Genomic DNA, 24,713 nt, shown 5'->3' with positions numbered 1-24,713 from the left:
GTCCATAGCGGTCTGGAGGTCGTCTATTCCTTGATGGCTGTACCCTACGCTGAGGTCCCGATGCTTCTGAGAAACCACTGGCGGCAGGCGAAATCTCTTCCGGCTCACAGCCGGTCACTGGTGACATAGGCGGCTGCTTCGCAGCAGCCACAGCTGAAGTTCCGGTTGGCGCTTCTGAAACGGGTCTCTCCAAGGTAGGCGGTGAGCTGCTTTCCCTAGCGGTGTCATTTGTATCACTCCTTTCCCCCCACCCACAGATAGATGCAGAAGCTCGTGGCATCCTTGACAACTTAGAAGCGTTCCACGTTTTTCCATCATCAAGTTGGAAAGACGATTACCCCTGCTTTCTTATCACTTTTCTTGGGCGGCTAAAAGCCAGGGCACCTTTAAAAGCAGTTGTTTGTCTGCGTACTCGTACAAGGTCACCAACATTCACTTGGTTTCCCTTGCGGCCCTGCGAGCGTCTGTGTATAGTTTACTGGATTGCTGCTTTTGCTTCACCCGGTCGCGTAGGCGGTGGAGCTCTGAAGTAGGGTCGGTTGCAAATATTGCTGACGGATACCCAACGACATCGAGCCGAGTCCTTGGCAGACGTCAATGCAGGAGAAGTGCTGGAGCAACTGCAGTTGTGCATGCGGCGTACAACGGTAAATGCCCAAGTATTCTGTTACCGTTTGGCGTAAGGGACGCTGCTCGAGTGTAGCCACTTGAACAAAGCTTTTAAAAACTCTGTTGAACCCTTCTACCTGTTCGTTTGCTTGCGGGTAGTATACGGACGAATGCCGCAAGCGGATGCCGCGATCCTGCAGAAAAACTTGGAACTCTCGAAATGAAGTGTGGCCCGTTTTCACAAACAATTTCCTCTGGGTAACCTTCACGTGCGAACACCGACACCAAGAAGCCTGTTACTGTGCGTGTTGTGGCTTGGTTGCAAAAGTATACTTCGGGCCACTTAGAAAAGTATTCGACCAGCGTGATCGCATATCGACAATCGTGTGGTGCTCTCTCAAATGGGCCAACAATGTCCATGCCAAGCTTTAGCCACGGTTCCTTTGGTAAGGGGACCGGGTTCAATGGTGCAGCCATAACCTTCGTGCTCTTGTCCGCTGCCTGGCATATACTACACGTTTGAATAGCTAGCTCGACTTGCCTGTCCATGGCTGGCACCGTTCGAGAATTAGAAGTTAGCGTCGTTTCAAGGCATTGCAGAGATGACCCATCAATCTGTAGACCGAGGGCCTTGATCGCATCGATACCCAAGAGTGAGGTGCCTTGTTCTACGACGTAGAAAAGAAGGCTTGTTGTGCTAGCTTTGTACGTAACGTCAGCGAAGAAACAGCCACGAACCGGAATCGGCTGTTTTGAATAGTCCAGTAACCGAACAGTCGGGGCCAAAAGTACTTGGCCTTCAAAATACTGCTTAAAGAGATCGTGTGCAACAATGGAAACTGACGATCGAGAATCTACAAGGAAAGTTATGTCCGCACGGTCAATCGAAACTGTGGCGTGAACAGCGGAGCGAGCGGCCGCCGTCACAGCCAGAATGCTCAAAACTTCCTCGCTAGGAGAGTCTTGGCTGTCTACCTCACGCACCGGAGCGGAGCCTCGTTTCTGGCAAACAGAGCGGAAGTGACCCATGACACCGCAATGGTGACAACGCTTGCTTTTGGCTGGACAGCGAACTGATGCTGCATTGTGCTGGGATGAACCGCAGCGGTAACAATGAGACTGGCGGTTGTGCGACCACTTCGAGCTGTCGTCGGATTCTGGTGTACGCGTAGGCGTATTTCCACGAGTATTTATGCGCCCAACATCTACAGAAGGAAATTCTTGCAGATCATTGTACGCCTGCTCAAACTGCCTTGCCAGTAGTACTGCTCTAGCGAACGAGAGAGACGATGCTTCAAGCAGAAGATGCTCGCGCAAGCTCCGAGACGAAATACCAGCAACGAACTGGTCACGCAGCGAATCTTCTTCGACAGGAAAAGAGCATGTAGCAGAAAGCTCCCGCAATGCAGTGATGTACTCATTCACTGATTCACCAGCTTGCTGAACTCGCCTACTGAAACGATGCCGTTCGGCTTAACATTGCTTGTTGCCGAAAAATGAGCGTGCAGAGCGGTGACTGCGATATCGTACGACGATATTTCAGGCCTTGTGTCGCCTGTGCCCTTGCTATCTTCCGACGTTTTCTCAGTAGCAGTTTGCTCACCGAGCTTGACGTTGTCCAACGATGGAAGTGGTAATGTGTAAAATATGCGCTGACCATCTACGCCGAGGCTGTGAAGAAGTAGTGCTTTGCGACGATCCGGCGTGCAGTCAGAGGCCCCCGAAGCAAGCAGGTAGTTCTCGAAGATGCGGAACCATTGCGGCCACGCAACAGCAGGTCGACCAGGCACAGGCAGGAACGGGGGCGGCGGCACGAGTCCAGAAATGCTCATGGCGCCGGAAAGCAAGCGGCGAAAGTCACGCCCCCCGAAATGATCCCATCCTCGTCGCCAATGTTGTAGCGGCGGGTGCCGCCCAAGTACACGAACTGCTAGCAACCAAACATCCCCAATTATTGCCACATACAGTCATATATATACACATAGCGACACTGGTGCCTCTGGCAGCAGGTGATCCCAAAACCGGGAACGAAACCACATATACAACAAAAACACCACGAAAGTAGTGCCAATTTCGCAGTTCTGCTGAGTAATTCAGAAACAATGAGGAAAAAAAGAACATCCCACTACTTAAAAGCAGCCAAACCTTCAAGCAAACTTTTTAGCGCCTAGCGCATGTTAGCGCATATTTCGTGTTATCTGCAAACGTTGTTGCTAGGCGTGTAAAAAAGTTACGTGACATCACAGGCGTGCACCAGGGTCTGTTGCGTTCTTCCTGCGTTCCACGTGTGCGTTGAGAGAAACGCGGCCATTGGATGTGAGTCGTCCCATTCCGTCCTGTGACACAGACCGCAGGCCGAACGTTTCAGGCAGAGGGAGAGCGCCTTTGTTTCCAGGAAAGCACACGGGAACGTCTCTCGCTGCCACAGGTCTTTCGCCGCGTACAGGTGTTTGATGGCAGCTGAAGGAAGGAGAACAATGAAAAAAAAAAAATGAAATGCACCTCGTGGTGCGGGTGGCCCTATTCGTCTCGTGGAAGGAAAACACTTCTTTCCCCCGACGCCGGCCGCGCATACGCAGTTATCGGGAACGTCTTTCCCGCTCGGAAGAGAAGTCGGTCTCGTTCCGCCGGAAGTGCTCCTCCGCGGAATCGTTATCCGCCCTGCGCTTTTCCGGTTGCGGAAACATCCGCTGACGCACTTCTGCTGCGAGAAGCATATATAAACGAGCTGTATAGCCACGTCACAGAGCGATGTCTTGAGCGTGGAGTTATCAGCTATAGAACGGTTAAAAATGCACTTAGATGCAGCTCACTGACATAGCTTGATTATTCAAGTAATCGTCACGCTTCTTCCCACTGTGCGCAACAGCTGCACAAATCAAACACATTGACCGCTTCCACCTCAGGAAAACGTATACGTATTGCATTCTGGAGTTTGCTAAAGGCACCACATATGCCAGCCCTCAAGCTGCAAAGTACCCCTTCTTCGTCCCCATCCTTCAGAACATCTACGCTATATTGCTAACTACATTCAGGCAGCCGTGCGGGTTGAAGCGGCAGAGCTGTCTCTTTTCTATTCATGCCGTTTTCCTTTTGAATCAACTTGGAAAGAAAGCTTCTTGAGACAAAGGTACTGCATCGCGCAGAGCGAGCTTTATGCCTGCGATTGCCTCGTAATTCAAAACTTGCAATAGGAATTATTTCTGAGCGCCTTTGCTCCGCAGATAAAGCCAGTGGATCACTTGAAATGTGCGCAGTAGCTCGAGTTTACGTGCGTTAGCCAAGCCCTAACAGGGCGACCACTGTGTGCTTAGGTGACAGAGTTGCGGCTTTGAGGACAACAGCAATGCGTCCTTAGACCGATAATTTCTATGTGTACTTTTTGGTGGTCAAAACTTACGAGTTTTTATACATAAGGGTTGAGCAAAAAAGAAAGAAATAGGCGTCGCTGCGAGTTCAGCATACGGTGAGCAATTTTTTCTCGTTAGTAAAAATATTCTCGTTGCAACAGAATGGTGTCACCGATCCGTCTGATGCATGTCAGCAAAGCAGAATTTGACCTGCACGATCTCCCCTGACGTTAGCATGGGATAATGTATCGTAGCCAACCGAAACACAGTTCTGGCAGGGCTTCTGTACCAACTGGCCCAGAAAAATGCCATTTTCTATCCTAAGATTTGTTTGCTGTTTCTTACATTTTTATTTTTATTTTTATTCTATGCACTGTTGTGGAGTGAATGGTCGAAATTAGACAAGTCATTTTCGCACAAGAGCGCATACCCGAAATGCCCAGCTAGTTTGTGTCACAATCTTACGGAGCACGATATTTTCACGTGCGCATAGCGTTTGCACATGTTTATTTTTTTCCTTATTGATCGCGGATGGGGCAGATGAGGCACGCTTATGAGGCTTTCGTTTTCACATGCTCTCAGTCGCCGGCGTCTGTGACTGTTTTAATCAGCGAATTTCTCGACTGTTGCCAAGTGACCTGAATACGGACGAGAATAAATTCATGCTCACCCTTGACGCGTCAAGCTCTGAGTAAGGAATGCTTACAAAAACTACTTTCTTTTCCTATTCATCAATGCTAGCGAAATCGAGGAAAGCCGTTACATCTCCGTCCTGCTTTTATCGACACATGCGCTTTATGCATTAGCATTGTTTCTGGAGGTTCACAATTTTTTTTTCAGGTAATTAAGGAATTGCTATCATGGAGCTTTCGCGTAGTTGCGTCTGGGTAAAAAATTTAACTGCCTTTCCCACGAGCCTAACTGCAATCTTTCAACGGCTTGGTTATATAGGCATAACGTTATGTGGTTGTTAATAAATAGCGGCACATTTAACCGCAAGTAAATAAAGTGTGCCTTACTTCTAGTGACAATAAAAAAACGGCCGTGGCTTAGCTTGGTTAAGCCTGGTGATTGCGAAGCAATAGTTTGTTATTCTCGGATCAGCTGGTAGTATGGCTGGTGGTAGCCTTGGGTTATGCTAGTGTTACGGCTTACAGTGAATCATCTAAGAGGAAGTCATCTGTCGAATCCGTGTATGCCGACAAACATTTCCCTCACCAGCGTGCCCATTACAAAATCTTCCAGTATCGATTGGTCGACGGTGCGGTAACACTCCATTTTCTCCGCGTCGTAAGATATGCCCACTCGGTGCTTGCAGTAGCGTTCGTAGCGCCCTGGTGAGAGGAGCGGGAGTTAGGCCGCCGTTGGTGGCTACCGCCTTGCCTCGCGACGGCGTGAGATGGGGCCCCGTTTTTACACAGCTGGTGTGACGTCACTCTAGGTCACGTGGTGTGACATCACGCAGCGAGGTCACGCTAAAAGTCAATGGTGCCTACCACCGCCTCGCCACGGAACGGGCTGAAGTGCGATCTAAAGTAGTATTGCTTCGCAATAATAAATGCCCGACTAACGGATCACTCAGCGAGTAATGCAGTCCCCTTTCTATGGTCTTGAACTATGCTGGTAGCACCCTCGCCGAGCACGTACGTTAGGCCGCATATTTTCCCAGTCGTTTCGAAAGTGCGAACGTTGAAGAGCGGGGAGGGTGCGAGAACGCCTCGGAGGCGTTTCCAGCGTCTTCGTGTTTGCCCCAAGCAGCCAGCGAGCCGCGCCCTGTTCGGTAATAATGGGTGTGTATTGGGGCCGATAAAAAAACCGCTCTTGTTTTAGTGTTTCTAATCCGCCGGAGTACGGGTAGCAGGGGCTTAGCTCGCTGGTAGTGAAATTCCACATCACGCGTGGACGCGTTCATTAGTCCGACGGGCCCCGATTTCGAAAGAACAAGCTGAACTGCGGCTGCAAGGATGCCCGTATATAAAACTTGCGCATCAAATAATCAATACGAGATTTTGTCTTTCTGAGCTGTAGTCAGTGAAAAGCTTTTAAGAGTAACGGAGTGGTTTCCACGAAAAGGCAAGCGTAGCAGGGTGCGGCAGAAGCTTAGGTCGGCGGATAAGATTAAGAAGTTTGCGGGGAGGCGGGGGCCGCAGCTGGCACAGGACAGGGTTGATTGGAGAGACATGTGAGAAACCTTTGCTCTGCAGTGGGCGTAGTCGGGCTGATGACAAACATGATGAACAGCTGTGAACGAAGATAGGATTTCCTTCTGAAATTCGCCTTTAGTTGATTTACTCTTGTTCTTCCTTGTTCCTGCCTCTTTCTTAGGCCAACCGCTAATGCATACGGTTTCATGATGCTTCTTTGCTTAAAAATTCATCACTTGACAACAATGAGTTTAAAGAATATATAGCTTGATGTTACTGGGAGGAACCGAAGTGTTCTTCAGGGGGCACTAAGCATAAAATTATAATACATAATGGTTAGTAATGTTTATTTGGTTAAGTACTCAATATTGCAGCCATATTGAATGTGAACGTCGAACATTCAGCATCGAACTTAGGATGTTTAGAGCATCGGAGTAAGTACAGGCGTCCTGAAGACACAAAACATGGGTCACAAGCTCACACATGGCCAGACACGAGCTTCAAGTGTGAGCGTCTCGCATCGCCATGTGCTGATGCGACTCAGAAGCAGCAGTCAAACTGAACCTGCCATGAAAGGTTTTTCGAATGCCCCATTCCACCAAGGCTCCTGCAGAAAGCGTGGCAATGATAGAGACACCTGTTTAATGAGCAGCACCTTTCATGAAATTCGGCAACAGTTGTTGCCGCTGTTTACGTCGCGGGTACATATACATGCTAATCGACCTCTCTTCCGACTATTCGCGTACAAGCGATCGATGAGCCCATTTCCTGCATGTGTAACGCTGGACGACCAGCGAAACTACGGTACTGAAGGCACCACCGGTTGTCGCGGTAAACTTTAGAGCGAAGGTGAGCCTTTGCCCAACATCCGGCGGAGGACATAGGATTGTAGAATTCGTACCCCTACGTCGGAATTCACATCAAGCGCGTGTCCGTTCACTCCTTCTGGTGAGTATCTCCTGGAGAAGTAGTGTTGTCCCTCTTTCCTTATGTGTGGTTCTGTGTCGGGGTGCATTTTCACCAGAAGACCGTTTCCTCCAACTAGTCCTACATAACCAAGCCCAGAAGCGAACCCTGCTTCCGTTCGCGCCTTCGGCGGTGCCTCGAGCACAGGACGCGAGCGCTCGCGCCGGGCTGTCTCCCCCTGCGGAGCGGTCGGCCATCGGCACCGACCCTTTGTCCGGCGGATGTGCGCCGCGGCAGGGATTTCCTCCGTCGCTGCCGGCTGACAACGGCCGATAGCAGCCGTCTCGGCCGCCGCCAGCACAGGAACTGTTGCGACGGCCCGCGGGAGGAGAGAAAGCGAGGCGGCTTGCGACTCATGCGACGGCAACAGCTTGGGAAGCCCGTTGGTCGCTGGCTCGCTCTCCGCTGCAAGGTCGCCGATGGCGCAGCTGGCGCCCACTCGCCTTGATTAGGACCACGTGGCGAACTGACCTCGAACAAGATAACTGCGAGGGCCACAGAACGTGGGGGAGGGCGGTGCGAGCGCCTCTTCATCTCGCATTGCGTGAAAAGCTGGCGGCTGACTCGTCAGTGTGCTTGCGTGTATACAGTCAGGCCGCAATGAAACGCAAACACGCATTTTCCGTACTTTTCTGCTTTGCAGCAAGCCATTACTTTACAACCATTGCATGAATAGGCACTTCGGTTGAACCATTGCATGAATAAGGCGAGTTGTATGCTGCAGCTGAAAGTGCGCATGTAAAATATTTTTTGTTCACTTGCGCTGTTTGCGTTTCATTGTGGCCTGACTATACGTACTGAACTCGTGCACACACTTAATATCAATACACTTCACTTTTGATGACTCAGCTTTAATTTTTTTGGCGGGGGAAGAGGCGCACAAACAAGCGGTATTGTTGTCTCGTTCCCGAAACCATTATTGTCTTCATTTATTTTTGTTATACAGTCGCCATGTGCAGACAGATCTCGCGCGGTCTGGTTAGGCATGCGGAAGACGGCATAAACGAGAATTGAGCAAACGTTTGTGTTGTCACTGCCAACAAAAGGCACTAACAGGGCGACTACCGAAATGTGTGTGTTATGACATCTTGTTCTAGATAAAGAGAAAAGTGATGTGAATGTTAATCATGTGCGCGGAGCGAAGTTCAGGTTGACTGTTTATATCAGCCGCTAATGATAAGTGAAAGTCATTAGTGCATTGCGGGACGACATTATTGTTGGCTGCTCGCTGCTTGGTACAATATTTCGGCCGGAAATCAGCTGAGGAAGATAATAATTTCCCGTATCGCAATCCGGACAGAGCTGCGGTGTTTTCTTTGGTGGCATCTTTAATCCCTGCAAAACACACAGACAATCGGGCGCAGTCAACTGGACACGATAGCTTAATGCAAGCCGCTGTTTCAAACCACTCGCTGCCCACGGACACGCTAAGAGTGGAGAACACGCCTGCAGTCATCTTCAGAAAAGCATTTGAAAGCACTCTGCGGAAAGGTCCAGGTTGGGCTCAGTTACTTGGAAAACATGATTTTTCTGCTCAACACACCATATCGCTGAGAAAAGGTACAAGGAGAGTTTAGGGGGCTTTATACGAGTCATTCATTCCATATGTACAATTTTGAAAAATGCAGACGCTGTTATTATGCGGTCGAAATTAATCTAAATCCCTTCACTACGGAGTCTGTGAAAGTCTATGTGCAGCTCGTCAACGCTGAGCAGAACACAACATAACATAACATAACATGACAAACATTTCCCTGCTTTTGGCTAGAGCTGCTTTGCCGGCATGCTTCATAGACTTAGCAAGGCGCGGAAGAAAAAAGCTGCTCATCTGCCCCTAATTACAGCGCAGCTCATAACCGAAGCCATCGCTGCACCGAACTACGCAACACGTGGCCAGAAGGGCACAGCCTCCTCTCCGTCCCTGCCTCGTTCGCGCAGTTCTTTCCTCGCATCTGACTAACCAGCCCGGCAAGTTCTACAGGAAGGCCGTGTCGCCCCTGATGCGCGTCACAATCTTTCCACGCCACCTGCCAGAAATTTGAGAAGCATAATTGGCGCCGACACTATGGGGACGCCCTCATTCACGCAAGCGGCTATCGCACCGAGGACGCTCGAGAGAGAAAGTGCGACAGCGGACTGCGCAAGCCAGCAGCCTCGCGTCGATGGCGAGAAGCTGCAGGAGCGTCAACGTCGTCGAAAATGCGAACAACCGTGCAATGCAAGAAATGTGGCCGAAGGAACTATTCCGGTTGAGGACTTGCCAAGTATAGCAAAGCTGGCCAAAGATGGCCGCATTCAAGTTTTTCCACTCGGTTTGAAGTGTTTTCTTCATTTTTTTTTTTCACTTCCTGACCATTTTTCAACCTCCAGTGCGCCAAACTCAGTGTGTTTAGCGTCTTCTTCATAGAGCTCGGGCAGAGTCCTTTTCATTTAATTACATAAAAAGACATTCAGTAAAAGTTAAGTACTAGGAAGAGATGAAAGATGGGGAGGGGTGTTCAACGGGGCAATGAATACGTCGTCTCACGTTTTTCAAGACGAAGCTAATGACCTGGAAGTAAATTTTTTTGAGCTCGAACGACACTGGGAGAAAGCAAAGCGACGCAGCTCGATCGTGAAGCGGGCTCGGGCGATCTCGACTCCACTGCGGGTCTTTACAGCCAATCGCCGGAACTGCATCGCGTGTGCTTCCTTCATATATACGGCCAGGCCAGTCGTATCGACGCCCAAACGATCGTGCAGCTATTGCTCAGTCTGGAGGGAGGCTGGAAGATGGAGGGGGGCGGGCTGGGTGCAGCGAATGACCCGGACGCGTCCGACGCCTACGCCATCGTGCAAACATCATCGCCTTTAGAAACGCTGCTGCGTGGGTCCGTGCCTCATGCAGAGATTAAGAGGCGTGCACTGACCCGTCTTCGTCGGATGGGTGCATAATTCTGGTTACCATGCGGCGGCCGACCTGTTTCGCTCAGCCGAGAAAGGCGTACTCGTGGGTGAGCTAGTGCCAGAGTGTGGCTGCTGTCACAAACGTGGGCACGAGCAGGACGCTCACTGAAAGAAAACACAGATGGTACTGCAACGAACGTGAACTGTTCCTGCTGGTCGGAAGAATGAATGCGAAGCCAAAAAAACTTACGAAAATATAATAAAGGCGAGAGATAGCTTTGGAGTATGCCCCAAATTCCTGCATACCGTCCGCCGGCTATGCATGTACAAAAATTACAGTTTTGGTCTTTTAACACTCTTTAATGTACCGGGCGTGGACTAGCCATTACCCGGAGCGGGAAATCTGACTTTTTTTTTTGAACTAAAAGTGAGTCCTGAGGACTACACACAGGGAGCAGCTGTATGCCGGATATTACGGCAGACACAGGAGTGATTACGTATTCACTGAAAATTAAAGCAACTAACGGCCTTCAATGAACACAGCGGTCTGATATTATTTATTATTAAGTTTAGTGTCGATGGTCGTGAAAACTGCAGATGGGTGTTCTTAGTGACGTAGAATGTCAGCCTAGCGCAAAGGGTTACCCTTAGGGAACAAAGCGAAGAATATGTCTTGTGAATGTGTCTCTCGAAGAATGTGAAAGAGAGCAGTGAAATTGGCACAACGCTAATTCGGCATAGTGATAACAAACAGTACTGAACCCGACGAAAGCGAAAAGACTGAACACGACAAAACAGGATTTCCAGTGAAACAGCGCAACGGCACAAGGCCAGAGGACAAGAAAGGACGATACACAGCGCTGACTAACAACAGAATGTTTATTCAGTGAGCCATGCATATAAAGGCGCCAGGGACACTGAAAAAACAGAAAAAAAACACACACAGAACCGTGACAGATATCCCTCCAACCAGGCACGTATTTGATAACACAAGGCTAACACGTGTGCAAAAATTCATGTTCTTTCTACAAGATAGCGACAGAAGGCAGAATAACCAGGACAAACGGTTGCGTGCCTTCTCAATTGACGTCAAAGACTTGTATTATTCTATCCCACATGAAGAACTGCTAGAGTGCATGAATGAAGTAATTGACAGGTACGGAGCTGTTGCTTTTCAGAATGCCTCCGGCATCTCCGTACAAAACTTCTTGGCCCTCTTACAAACATACCTTGATTCCACTTACGCTGAATTTGATGGGCGTGTTTTTATTCAAAAGAAAGGAATATGCATAGTAGCGTGCATTGCTCCATTGCTCAGCGATTTCTACTTAGCCATGCTAGACAGGACCCTTGAAAATCGTCTCATTAGCTCAAAAGCTGAAAAAGTTTTCCGTTTTGTAGATGACTACCTGATTCTGATAAAATCCGATGCGGTGATTTTTGATCAAGAAGTTAATGCCATTCTTTCAGTTTTTTCTGAAGTCCTCGCGCCTCTTGAAGTGACACACGAAGTACCTGTTGATGACTGCATAAAATTTCTTGACTTGACCCTGTACTTCACTGTTGCACATATGTGCTGGTCTTTTGAACCTAGGAGCAAAAAGCCGTTGCTTCCGTACAGTTCCTCTCATTCGAAGCTCGTAAAAAGGGGTATTATAGCGTCTTGCTTCAGTAACGCCATGAAAAAATCTTGCACCCCCAGGATTGCCAATAGTTTTTATTAGCAGGTTCAGAGGCTCGTTATTGCTGGATACCCCCTCAACGTCTTAGCTGCTGTAGCGGAGGGGATGCTGAAAAAGTTAAAACTTTCCGCCGCTGTCGACCATAGTACCAGAAGAAAAAATGTGTCTGTGATACCCTACATTCATGTTGTATCGCATAATTTGAAAAGAATAGGTAAGTGAGCCGGAGTAGATGTGTTTTCAGCTCCTGTGAAATTGAGAAGTCTGTGCGCGCGTGTAAATGGCCCCAAAAAGTCAAATGAAGGTGAACCCATCTGCACAAAAAAGCATGAGGTAAAATTTGTGATGTGCGTAGAGAATCTGGTTTATTCGATCCCTTTGAGTTGTGGTGGTTCATATGTTGGACAAACTGGTCGTTGTTTGAACGATAGGCTGAGGGAGCACAAAAATGATGTCAAGAACGCTGCCCGCCACATTGGTGTTCAATGTCGTGATTGTTCGCGCCAGCCTCTGTATGACAAGAGCAGAGTTGTTGATAGACACAAAGATCAGCTGACTAGAGAAGTTATGGAAGCGTCTGAGACGTTGAAGCTGGGTCAGAGGTGAGTAAGCACCCCTTCTGTCGCTATCTTGCAGAAAGAACATGAATTTTTGCACACGTGTTAGCCTTGTGTTATCAAATACGTGCCTGGTTGGAGAGATATCTGTCACGGTTCTGTGTGCTTTTTTCTGTTTTTTCAGTGTCCCTGGCGCCTTTATAAGCATAGCTCACTGAATAAACATTCTGTTGTTAGTCAGCGCTGTGCATCGTCCTTTCTTGTCCTCTGGCCTTGTGCTGTTGCGCTGTTTCCCTGGAAATCATGTCAGACCATCGTGCCCATCAGTTATTATTGGCGACAAAACAGGCCGCCCGTAGTTTTCCACATACCGGCCTAACATCTATACGTATAGCGCTTCCAAATGTATCCATTGCATTATTAACGATTTCTGTGCTACCATCGACCATCTGACAGATATATTTCGGTTCTTTGATCTCTCTTCGTTTTGCAGGTCCGACGTCGGGAATGTCTCGGTACCTGCCACCAAAGCTTGACATCAATGCGTCCTACATCGACATTACTGCCAACAGCTCCCTGCGCATTACGTGCTACGGGAGGCACCCGGTGGCCTGGGCGCTGCCGCCCCTCGGGGTAAGTGTCGAAATCAGCGCCTCGCAAAGTTCGTTGCTTATTGTCGTGGACTGTCGAACATTGCGAGGGCCAAGTGCGTAAATTGCGATAGCAAAGCATTCAGAATGAGCTAAAAAATGGCCAGGCTTAGCTTGGTTAAACCAAGAATGCGTTGCATATCTCGATGGAGTTCCGTGCTGCTCCGTTGACTTGATAGGCTATTGACTCGATCGCCATTGAAACTGCCCGTGTAGCAGCGCTCGATCGCCTTTGAGTCGATAGACTATCGGTTCGAGGGCCCTCGAAATGCCCGTGTGAAAGGGTAGACTGTCCTGGCGAAGTAGCGCAGCTCTTTTATACATATGCCGTGACGTCAATCATAGCGCAGCGCCCCTAGCGGGAGGAGCGGGAGTCAGGTGGTGGCTGCGGCCGCGCGCGACCGCGCCAGTTGGGGCACAGCTTTTCCTCCGTGACGTCACGCGCCGGCGTAGCGTCCCTAGCGGGAGGAGCGGGAGTCAGGTGGTGGCTGCGGCCGCGCGCGACCGCGCGAGTTGGGGCCCATCATCATCATCAAAACGTTTATTTCCACCGAAATGAAACTCCTTTTTGGACCCCCCGGCACGCTGGCCTAAGGGAGCCCTGCTTAGGAGCCTCGGTGTATACAAAGGCACAAAATGTCAAAGATAAGAGTTAGAAGGGTGAAAGAGCGGTCGCCGTTCTCATTTGTGGCTGTTATCATGAAAATAAGAGGAAACGCGATAGACACATGAATCTACTGCCACTACAAGGTTTTTGCTACCTCGTGAGCCGGAATATTTCGGGCCATTCATTGTTACCTGTGCAGGCTGCTCTAATATTGGTGAAACTTCTTCCGCGCACGGAAAAAATAAGAAGAAAAGGGTTAGAACGGGGTGGAAGATAAAAAACAGGAAAAAAACAGGACTAAAAAAGAGGGACTAAGTCACGGGAAAATTGCGCGTGGGCACAGAATTATTAACACAAAGCTGTGCAGTCTGCTCTAATATTGGTGAAACTTCTTCCGCGCCCGGAAAAAATAAGAAGAAAAGGGTTAGAACGGGGTGGAAGATAAAAAAACAGGAGAAAAACAGGACCAAAAAAGAGGGACTAAGTCACGAGAAAATTGCGCATGGGCACAGAATTATTAACACAAAGCTGTGCGTGAGAACAATAGACATTATCGTGTTCCCCACTAAAAAGTCAGCAAGCGTTACCGATCTTTGCGACATGTATGGGCTAAGTCCTGTATTATGCGTTGAATATTGCAATCACTCAGTTCAGCCCTTGGGCTCGGGCGGGCAGCCACCAAACCATGTGACGTGACGTCACGACAGCCGGAGGAAAAGCTGGGCCCCAATTCGCGCGGTCGCGCGCGGCCGCAGCCACCACCTGACTCCCGCTCCTCCCGCTAGGGGCCCAGCTTTTCCTCCGTGACGTCACGCGCCGGCGCAGCGCCCCTAGCGGGAGGAGCGGGAGTCAGGTGGTGGCTGCTGCCGCGCGCGACCGCGCGAGTTGGGGCGCAGCTTTTCCTCCGGCTGTCGTGACGTCATGTCACGTGGTTTGGTGGCTGCCCGGCCGCGCCCAAGGGCTGAACTGAGGGATTGCAATATGCAACGCATAATACAGGACTGAGCCCATACATGTCGCAAAGATCGGTAACGCTTGCTGAGTTTTTAGTGGGGAACACGATAATGTCTATTGTTCTCACGCACAGCTTTGTGTTAATAATTCTGTGCCCACGCGCAATTTTCTCGTGACTTAGTCCCTCTTTTTTGGTCCTGTTTTTTTATCTTCCACCCCGTTCTAACCCTTTTCTTCTGATTTTTTACGGGCGCGGAAGAAGTTTCACCAATATTAGAGCAGCCTGCACAGGTAACAATGAATGCCACGAAAGATTCCGGCTCACGAGGTAGCAAAAACCTTGTAGTGGCACTAGATTCATGTGTCTATCGCGTTTCCTCTTATTTTCATGATAACAGCCACAAATGAGAACGGCGACCGCTCTTTCACCCTTCTAACTCTTATCTTTGACATTTTGTGCCTTTGTATACACCGAGGCTTCGCGAACAGAGCATTATTTGCTTTATCATGTGAGAGAGAGTAATTCTTGTTCTGGGTAATTCCACTGCCATATCAGATGGGGTACGGTTGTTATGTCAATGGAGGCGGAATTTATTTCATTACATTGCTGCACTGCATTTGCATTTGTTTCCTTGCGTGAATGTACCTGAGAGATACAAAGTCTGATAGCAGCCGCTTGTTTGTGAGGTGAGGGCGTTTCGCTATGATGTCAAAACAACTGCTTAGGGTTTAGAAAACAATAAGTAATTAAACGTAAACGCATTAATAACCTTTCACTTACTATCAGAGATTTCAATTGCGAGATCACGCCCAGCATATAGGAGCGCCGTTTCTAATGCGTCCAGTTTCTTCGATAAATGTCGTCAGACAGAAGCTGAAACAATACTTCTCCCAGATACTTTTTCTTTGCTGTTATATGATTCTGCAGACGAATGGTGAGTTGGGCGAGTTGGATGTAGTTCATTTTGGCGGTGAAATTCAGCGCGAACGGACGAAGCACACAGAAAGGGGACAAAGCAAGCGCGGTCTCGAAACTAAGTTTTATTAACAAGGAGCGCAAAATATATACATATACAGAAAAACGATATAGGTGCGAAAGGTACGAAGTGCACAGATAGCGACGACGGCACTATCACCTCCAAAGTTCAAAAACCCGAATGCACTGCGTCACAGATCAAACAAAAAAGGTGGTACATCAAGAGGCATCTAAAAAACCTATCTCGCTATCATATAACGCGACCGAGGGAGTGCTGACACAGATATCTTTTTTCTGGTCGATGAAATATGCCTCCATTATTTCTCTAGTGCGCTGGTCGCGATGCCGGTACAACACGGTGGTTTTTTTTTTTTAGATCCGCTTTGCACACCTCTTTGTTTTTCTTGATGAACTCTGCACAGTGCTCATTCTGCTGTTGCTGCCGTCCCAAACTCTGTTCAATTCATGTTTTTCAATTCTAGGATAACGTCTCTCTGCGTTCCTCCGTCAGCGAAGAAAGCGTGGATGGCCTGCTCCCGTTCAAGAGCGTCTTTGAGCTCAATACTACTGACGTCATGGACCAGGGCCGCTATACATGCTACTACAATGCCACCACCGATCGCACAAACACTGGCAACGCCACGTCAATTTATATCTTCGTCAATGGTAGCTCCTTTTACCATTACCTGCATGACTGCACTGGCACTTGATTGCGGAGGCTTCCACGTGCGAGATGTACACGCCTAATTCAAGCCGTTATAAAAGACACAGTACGACTTCACCATTAAAAAAATAAAGTCAAAGCGCCAGGAGAAGTAATGCTTGCTGTAAATAATTATCTTAAGGCGCAAAAGGCTGAGAAATTGAGTGAATCGAGGTCAGTATCATTTGACCACCGAATTTTATTAGTGTTTTTTTTTTATAAAAAACTTAACAGTTCAGTTGCGTGCGCGCGCGCTTGTGTGTGCGTGTGCGTGCGTATGTGTGTGTGTCATGACCGAAGCTTGCGACTACAGGTTGTACATAGTCGAATAACCACCCTGACTTTCTCGTCGATGGCGCAGACGACTACTACCTGTTCCAGCCGCAGAAGCAGAAGGACCAGCTCGTATCCGTGACGATGCGCCACGGCGAGCTGTCGGTGGTGCCGTGCCTGCCCACCCACTCCGGCGCCAAGGTGAAGCTCTGGAAGGACCTGGGCCAGGGCGAGATGGAGGAGGTGCTGCTGCTATCCGACGACGTCGAGTTCGACCCCATGCGCGGCTTCATCATCTATTATCCGGAATTCTACGAGGACGGACGCTTCGTGTGTAACGGCTCGGTGCCTGGCCGCGTTTACAAGTACGCCTCCATGGCCATGGACTTCGTCTACTTGCGTGAGTGCGCGTGCTTTCCTTCTAGACGCCAGGAGTTGTCTTTTCCTTGCTCCTGTTAACCTTTTACAAGTGGCTCTAAATACTGTAGACAGCGATAGCGTGAGGTGATGACGAGGGTGTAATAGCATCGGCCACACCGTCTGAGCGTATGTCAAGGAGCATGTGCGTGATCTCTATGCCAACAAAAACACGAATCTCCCTGAGAGGCACCAAGAATGGTACCCGGCACGCCTTAATGGAATGCGTGCGCTGCAGCGGGGTCACTTGGTGGAACAAAAGATCTACGTTCAGGCAACACGCGATTCGTCCACCACCGATTCGTCCTTGCCGGCACCCTCTCTCTCTCACGTTCACAGCAAAGGGAAGGCGAACGAAGCCTTCGCCCGCACACGCGCACCAGAAAGTTTTTGCAATAAAACGGGTCAAGTTTTCAGATTTCTTCCCCATTTACAAAGCTGCATGCTAGGCTTTTGTGATTTCTTCCGTATTTAAAGAGCTGCTAGGCTTAGCGAGCGTCGTCTGACGTTACCTGTGGCGGTGCCTCTGTGTAAGGGCGCTCGGCTATTGATCCGGAGGACCCGGGTTCGATCCAAGCCGTGGCTGCGGCAATTCGATGGAGGCGAAACAGTAAGGCGCCCTTGTGATGTGCGATATCAGTGCACGTTAAAGATTCCCAGATGGCCATAATCCTTGCGGAGCCCTCCACTACGGCACCAATTTCTTCCTTGCTTCTTTCACTCCCTCTTTTATCCCTTCCCTCACGGTGCTGTTCAGGTGTCCGCCTAGATGAGAAACAGATACTTCGCCATTTCTTTTCCCCAAAGACCAATGCACATTTTTTTTTTCATCTCTACGTCAATAAACATGGGAGGTTCAAACAGGTTAGTGTTTTTTTCCAAAAAGCTGTCACAAAGAAGTGACAGTGTGTTTTTATTTATGCAGTAGTTTTTATTTATGCAGACATAATCAAAGCGATAAATAATTACGTTTGCCAAAGTTACCTTAGAGTTTCGGCTGAAATGGCTTTGCACGTGGGAAAAAGTTTGGCTTCTGAGGAAATTAATTGGAGTAGCAATTTCGCCACTTCTCGGTGGACACCCGAGCGAAGCCGTAAGCGAAGGGAGGCAGGTGGTATTAAAAAAAAAAGAGGTACCGAAGCGGAGGCCCTAGAAATAGTTTCGACTACCTGGGGATCTTTAACGCACACTGATATCGCACAGCACAAGGGCGCCTTTGCGTTTCGCCTTCTTCAAAACACGGCCGCTGCGTCGGGGTTTGAACTCTGGAATTCTGGCTCATCAGTCGAGTGCCCTAACTACTGGGTCACCGCGGCGGGTCAGGCTGCACATGGCTAACAATGAAAAAAGGTGATAAACTTTCCTTGTAAGTTGCCCGGATTGACCCGGATATCCGTATATCGGCGTGGCGACGACAGGAGCGAAGCAGCCGCAACCCGTCGTGACAGGTAAGAGATACGGGGAAAGGAAAACGTCACACGGGCTTGCGGTGAAATCTGACGATTTTGGCGAAGCAAATATCGCTGCTCCGCAGAGCGATTCGTAATCGACGCCTGATCCCGGTCTGCCTTTGGAACAGAAAACTCTCTTTCCATTCTGCCATTGGAATACAATTGCTCCAAACAGAGGAGAAAAATTTGATCCGGACCTGCCATTCGAATCCAACATGATCTTTTTGAGATAGGCACTAATCAGTTTTTGGAGTTTGCTACGTCTAAAAAGTCCACGTGACAGCTTGCCCGCGCAAACTTTCAAAGCGGGAGTTTTCGCACGCCATATAATCATTTGGTGTTGAGTGCCTCTACAACTTCAGGGGCGAGATCTAGGGGTACACTCGATAATATTTAACTACAGTTAGTATCTTCAGTTTCTGGCTTCTCAAGTCTCAAGTGGTGATGGTTTACTTGACACCCTTATTTTGGCTCTGTCTCTTGATCCCGACAGCCCCCGTGGACATAGCGCCCAAAGTGTTCTTCGACAAGGGGATCAACATTGACCCGGAGCCGAACGGCTCCTTCACACTCAACTGCACAGTCACCGTGCAAGCGGGAGTCAATTTCAACATGTCCTGGGACTACCCCAACAAGAACGTGAGTTTTAAGTCTAAGCAGGCGCTCCATGAAATTTTTAATACATTGGGAGCCCCATGAGGCCAGATGCGTCGTCGGTGATAAAATTGGTTGATTGGCTGGAGTGGAGTGGCGTCAAATTACGGAGCCATTCCCGTTGGTTGGTGGGAAATAACGTCACCAGACCGGAAAGTGACGTCACGTCCAGTAAAGGCACCCACAGATGCTATTACTATCATAGCATTGTTAACACATACTGGAATTAGGTGTTCATGTAAATTTTGTTCTTTTTCCTTCTCACCTATTTGCGTTCGGCGCAGTATGCTCTTAGCCGCCTATGTTCCATAAAACCCAACACAATAAAACACAAGCCTTCTCTCCTATCACTGAGAATGGAGGCCGGGTAGGAAATGAGACGATTGGGTGACGGTTCTGGTAACATTTTGTTCTGGAGAGATGATTAGCCAGTCACCTGTATGCATGTTGCCTCAAAAAATTATTGGTTCTGCGTCGAGTTTCAGATCAGTGTATTATTTCTCATAAGCCGGTACCCGCAACAATACGAACTATTGAAGGGGTTAAGGGTGCATCTTCTATAATAGGTAGTCAGGTCTTTATGAAGGGTTTGAATAAATAGTAGATTAGGTAACGTTAGCGATTTTCTCAATACGACATGACGATTTCATACTATTTCCACCACTTGCTCGCATTTGTGAACTGAATCGTGAGGAACGATTTTTTTCTTTTTTTTACTCCGGATGTAATTACAAGGGCGCTTGCTTCGCAAGGGACACATGCTGTAGGTTTCTGCTGCTGATTTGCAAAGCCAACCTAGTACGTGATTGCTCATAGTCGCAGTATAAAAGCAAAAGATAAGAAGCCTTATAAAAATGGCCTGTACACAGTCTATAGACTTGTAGACTGTTTCCTTCCTGTAGATTTAATTATTTACTCAAATACCCCAAAATCCCTCCGGGGAGGGTATTACATAGGGGGGACGGACGAAGCACCTTGATAACACTCTGCTCGAAATCAAAGACGCAGAAAAAAGAGAAACAAAAATACAGACACCATTTTTTGAAGTACAGTAAAAGAAACAATGACAAAACTAGAGTGCAAATTGAAAAGTGTAAGAATTCAAACAGCTGGGATTAAGAATACAAGAATAACGCAGAAATGAAAAAAAAGTACGGACGACAAAGTCTGAAAGAAGGTGGTGGAATTCGAGGGAGCACAAAGAAGAATTATTAACTCTTAATATAAGAGTACAGTGGTGCACAGGGACGTCACAGTCCAATGTGAGTATGCAGCATTTTGTGAAATTTCTCTGGGTGAACCTCGGTAGCAATATTTGATAGTAGGTTATTCAAGTAAGTTATGGCTCTAGGTAGGAATGATTGCGCGTAAAGTGATGACTGAAACGCTGGGCGATTGACTTTGTAAGGATGATCACGGCGAAGAAAAATGGGGCAAGGTGGCTGAAAGAAGCCGTCATGCAAAATATCTTGGCGATAAATCCTGTGAAACAAAGAGAGGCGAGCGTGTTTTCGTCGTAGTGATTGGGGATCTAATTCGGAACGATTTTTTAAAGATATAGCTCTGCACGGTGTACGGGGAATGGTACGAAAAAAATGAAGCGAACAGAACGGCTCTGCAGGGATTCAATGCTACTTCAGGTGTAATCCTGGCTCGTGTCCTAGATTGCACATGCATATCGAATTTTAGGTCGGATTAAGGTGGTGCATGCGGGCTTTTTTAAGCGTGAGAGTGCCAGCCGTAGTCTGTGTTTCATGATTCTGAGTGCGCGATTAGCAGTTACAATAGTAAAGTTGATGTGATTATGCCGTGTTAGACCCGTTTGACAATTTATTCCTAGGTATTTGTATGTGGTAGAAAGCTCGACAATATTGTTATCTATAAGTTATGAGGTTAGAATGCAGGAAGAGGAACGTGTAAATGACATGCACTTAGTTTTCGCATGATTTAGGGTCATTTCCCAGTCAGAACACCACATATTAATCGCGTTTAGGTTTGATCGCAACCCTTGTTGGTCAGTTTCAGTAGTAATTTTACGGTAGATAACAGTCATCGGCGAACAGCCGACGAGATGCGGTTAGGCAGATCATTGATATATATTTCAAAGACCAATGGAACAAGCACGCTGCATTGTGGAACGCCGGACGTGTCTGGAATAAGAGGAATTGCAGTGGTTTATATTTGTGAACTGTGTTAGTAGTGACAAAAAATTTTTGCTGCATAAAATGATTTGTGTGTTAATGTCAAGGTGTTTTAGGTTCGTTAGTAGCCTTTAGTGAGGAACGTGGTCAAAAGATTTAGAAAAATCCAAGAATATGGCATCGACCTGGTTGCCGACGTCTATGCAGCATGGAAAGTCAGTCAGTCAATTTTATTTGCAGGAAAATCACATCATCCTGCGGGTGGCAGAGACTAAAGGCATGACTGCCTGACGAGGTCTCTGCGCCCGTAACAAAAGGAGCAACCTACAGCAGTACAGCAGAGAGCCGGTACAAAAAAGAGAAGCATCGTTACAGATAGTACACGCATACATCCTATACAACATGACTGTACTTAAGCACAATGGACAGTTTATTTTTTTAAATCACGTTGAAGATTTGCTCAATAATCACAAAAACAAATAAAAAGTCAGGAATTGAAAACAAAATTTACATTTAATATTGTTCCTTACCAATCTCAACGGAAAACAAAATTGCCCGCCTTTCACGTTTGAACCTTTTTCTGGGTAGGCAGAAATCTGAAACTGAAGCAGAGTTATTTAACATGCCTATCACCTGGTATTCCAGATCTTGTTTTCCATAATTTGTTCTGACTTTTTTATTTCTGCGTTGGGGTTACGGACATCATATTGAGCCAAAACAGGTGTGTGAACACTGTGGAGATGCTTTTCATATATTCGCTGTCGCAGCATCGATAAGAGACTTTACTTGCTGGTAAAACTTCAAATCTGGGAAGAAGTGGTTGCGCCGACAACAATCTAATAGGGCCGGTGTGGTTCACAAAAGTTCGGAGGGCACGTTTTTGCAGTAGTTGTAGCCTATAACAGTTTCCTTTTGTCGTTATTCCCCAGACCAGATTGCTATACAAAAGTTTAGAATAGAGCAGGGCGTAATATAGTGATTCCTTTAGTCAAAGAGGTAGAAGAGAAGCTATTTTTCTAATGTATCCAACAGACTTCGTGAGTTGGGAGAGCAGATGATTAACATGAGGTGTCAACGATAACTCTTCACTAAACCATACCCAAGGAACTTTTGCACTTTTTCTAAGAAGTCCTCTGTAGTGTAAATTATTTTTTATGCTTATTGATTGGCTTAAATATCATGTATTTTGTTTTTACTGCATTCAACTGAAGTTTGTGGTGTTCAACCATGTGGATAAATCATTTAAATACAGATTGGCCGATCGTCCATTGTCATGCAGTGTTCTACCTGAAAGGAATAAACTAGTGTCGTCTGCAAACATGGTTATTGTGGGTGTTCTTTGTAGCTCCTTAATGTCATTCACATACAAAAAGAAAAGTGACGGGCCTTATATCGAACCTTGCGGGACACCTTGTTTAATGTTTAGTTGTTTTGAAGAAGTACAATCTATTTGCCAACTGACGCCGAAACGATAAGTAGCTCTTGATAAGGTCCAATGTGATACCTCGAATCCCAAAGCAATCTAATATTATAGCTAAGAATTCGTGGTCAACGGAATACAAAGCTTTTCGCAGATCGAAATTGGTAAAGGCCGGCATTGCTACTTCTTGCCTAAAAGCTTCTCTCTCAAAATCCTGCTCCCACAAGGTTGGAACAAGCTTCCTGAGACAAACGCGCATCTTAAAGGAAGCAGATTTTCCTGATCAGACTCTGGCTAGTGACCCTGAAAGGATCTTAGCCAGGTCAGGCAGGGCCCCGATCATCGCGAAAGAGAACGGTGCGGAAAAACGATTGGTAGGAATCCCCTACGTGCACGGCATTTCACATCGCCTAAGAAAAGTGGGGGCGAGGTACGGGGCGAAAGTTGTTTTCACCGCGAAGAACAAACTCGGTGGTGTGTGCAGTGCTGTGCGCAAAAAGATTGAGCATGGTGGTAACCGCGCAGTGAATGATTGCACGATAGCCCACAGAAAGAGGCTCACTGATTGCGACACATGTGTTGTGTATCGCGTTCCACTTTCACGTGGTAAGAATTACATCGGCCAGACTGGTCGATGTATCAATGAGCGTCTAGCGGAACACCGCAGATCTCTAAAAGGTGCTGTGTCCTCCAACCTCGCTTTGCACTGCAGGGATTGCAAAGATTGCTTTCCTCACCTTGACAGGACAAGTATCTTGTTCAGGCACAAAGATAGGGTATGCCGGGAGCTGATAGAAGCTTACTTGATTAAGTAAGAGAGAGAAGCGTGTGCCGCATCACCGTCGGTCAGCCTGCAGGATAAGGAAGTTCCTTTTCTGCGCAGTTTCTAGGGGGCAAGTAGACAGTACGGCAAGTTGGCCTGATGTGATTGAATTTGGTTTTCCTGTTGCTGTTGTGTTCCTTATCACGCAGGAATGAAATGTCATTGATTTCTTTGTACATCGGTTGTGGCGGTTCCTTTTGTTGTTTTTGTGTTTTATCACGCCTATAGAGCTTCCTTTCAGTGAATAAACGTTCAGTTGATAGTCTGCGCTTGCGTTGTGTCTCCTCGTTCGCTTTTGTCGTCGTTTTTTAGCGCTGCCAAGTATGAATAAAAACGAGGCGGTTTTCTTTTTCCCCGGTGATTTGTGCCCGCTAGTCGCACAATAAGTGCAATTCAATAATTCGTGACCGTGTGAAGCAGCAAATTACGTTGTCCGAATAAGCGAAAGGTGAATTCATAATGCGCACTGAATATTCAGAAAAGAAAGAAATAAAGGAAGCTAATGAGGGCATATCACCTTTGGAGAAATGGATCATTCCGCAAATGACTACAGAACAAAGAGGAGATACAAATAGACACTTCAGTACACGGCGCTGCGTATGTGTTATATGTGTGTGTTGGGTCAAAGCTTTATTGAAATTTTATTTTCGTATAGTAACTAGCATAAAATTAACCCTAACTCTTCTACGATGCTAAGCTGCATGCGAAAAAATAAGGCTACGTCAGCATAGATTCTATGTTTGTCTATTCACCTCTTCCAGAGTTCCCACATCAGAGTGAGGAAGCTTGTCTACGAGATTAAACCTTTCGGCCAGAAGCGCTTCAGGCTGTTCGTGGTGACGTCACAGCTGAGGGTTCGTGACGTGCAGAGGAGCGCCGAAGGGTTGTACACCTGCTCCTGCACGGACCACGGCGGGAAGACGTACAATGACTCCGTTTTCGTATACGTCTACGGTGAGACACTTGCATTCAATTTTCATGGCGCATTCTATATACGCGTATACTTGACTGCGGTATAAATGGAGAATATATTTAAAGTTCACCAGGGGTCCCGATACGTGAGGTCTTTTTGGTTGGATTGCCCGTTGCAAAATGTTGCACCAACTTCGTCACCATTGCACCTTTCCGCCCCGTAACTTCTTCCCTACCCTCTTCTTGAAGAGGGGGAAAAAGTTTGGCAGTTTTTGTTTTTTTCTTCAAAGCGATTCCTGCAGTGTAATCTCACTCTGTTATTTTCTCAGACCTTTTGAGCTTCACCAGATATGATTTCAGTAAGCGTAAAGCCCTCGTTTGCGGTTACTACCTTCTGTATTCTATTTTTCACACACTGCTTTTGTTTCTGTCACTGTTTGAGAAGCTTTGGATATGCAGAATGCAGACAGTCTCAAGTCTGAGAATGGGCAGTGTATAAACAGCCCAGACGAGATCAGTGTGTGAGCCAAAACGCAGT

At 47.5% G+C, this 24,713-nt stretch overlaps 1 protein-coding gene across 1 annotated transcript in view; it reads left to right on the top strand.

Annotated features, from left to right (window-relative positions):
* LOC144104924 (vascular endothelial growth factor receptor 1-like) overlaps positions 1–24,713 on the top strand; it is an 81,118-nt gene that overhangs the window by 13,812 nt on the left and 42,593 nt on the right. The window contains exons 2-6 of the mRNA XM_077638154.1: positions 12,688–12,827; positions 15,864–16,047; positions 16,466–16,757; positions 18,719–18,864; positions 24,025–24,217. Of these exons, the coding sequence (XP_077494280.1) occupies positions 12,688–12,827; positions 15,864–16,047; positions 16,466–16,757; positions 18,719–18,864; positions 24,025–24,217 (955 nt within the window). The remainder of the gene's footprint in view (positions 1–12,687; positions 12,828–15,863; positions 16,048–16,465; positions 16,758–18,718; positions 18,865–24,024; positions 24,218–24,713) is intronic.

The sequence above is a fragment of the Amblyomma americanum genome, chromosome 9 (genome assembly GCF_052857255.1).
Source record: "Amblyomma americanum isolate KBUSLIRL-KWMA chromosome 9, ASM5285725v1, whole genome shotgun sequence".
In the NCBI taxonomy this organism is placed as follows: Eukaryota; Metazoa; Arthropoda; class Arachnida; order Ixodida; family Ixodidae; genus Amblyomma; species Amblyomma americanum.
The sequence above is the reverse complement of the archived record's forward strand: the minus strand, read 5'-3'. Positions and strand labels throughout refer to the sequence as shown.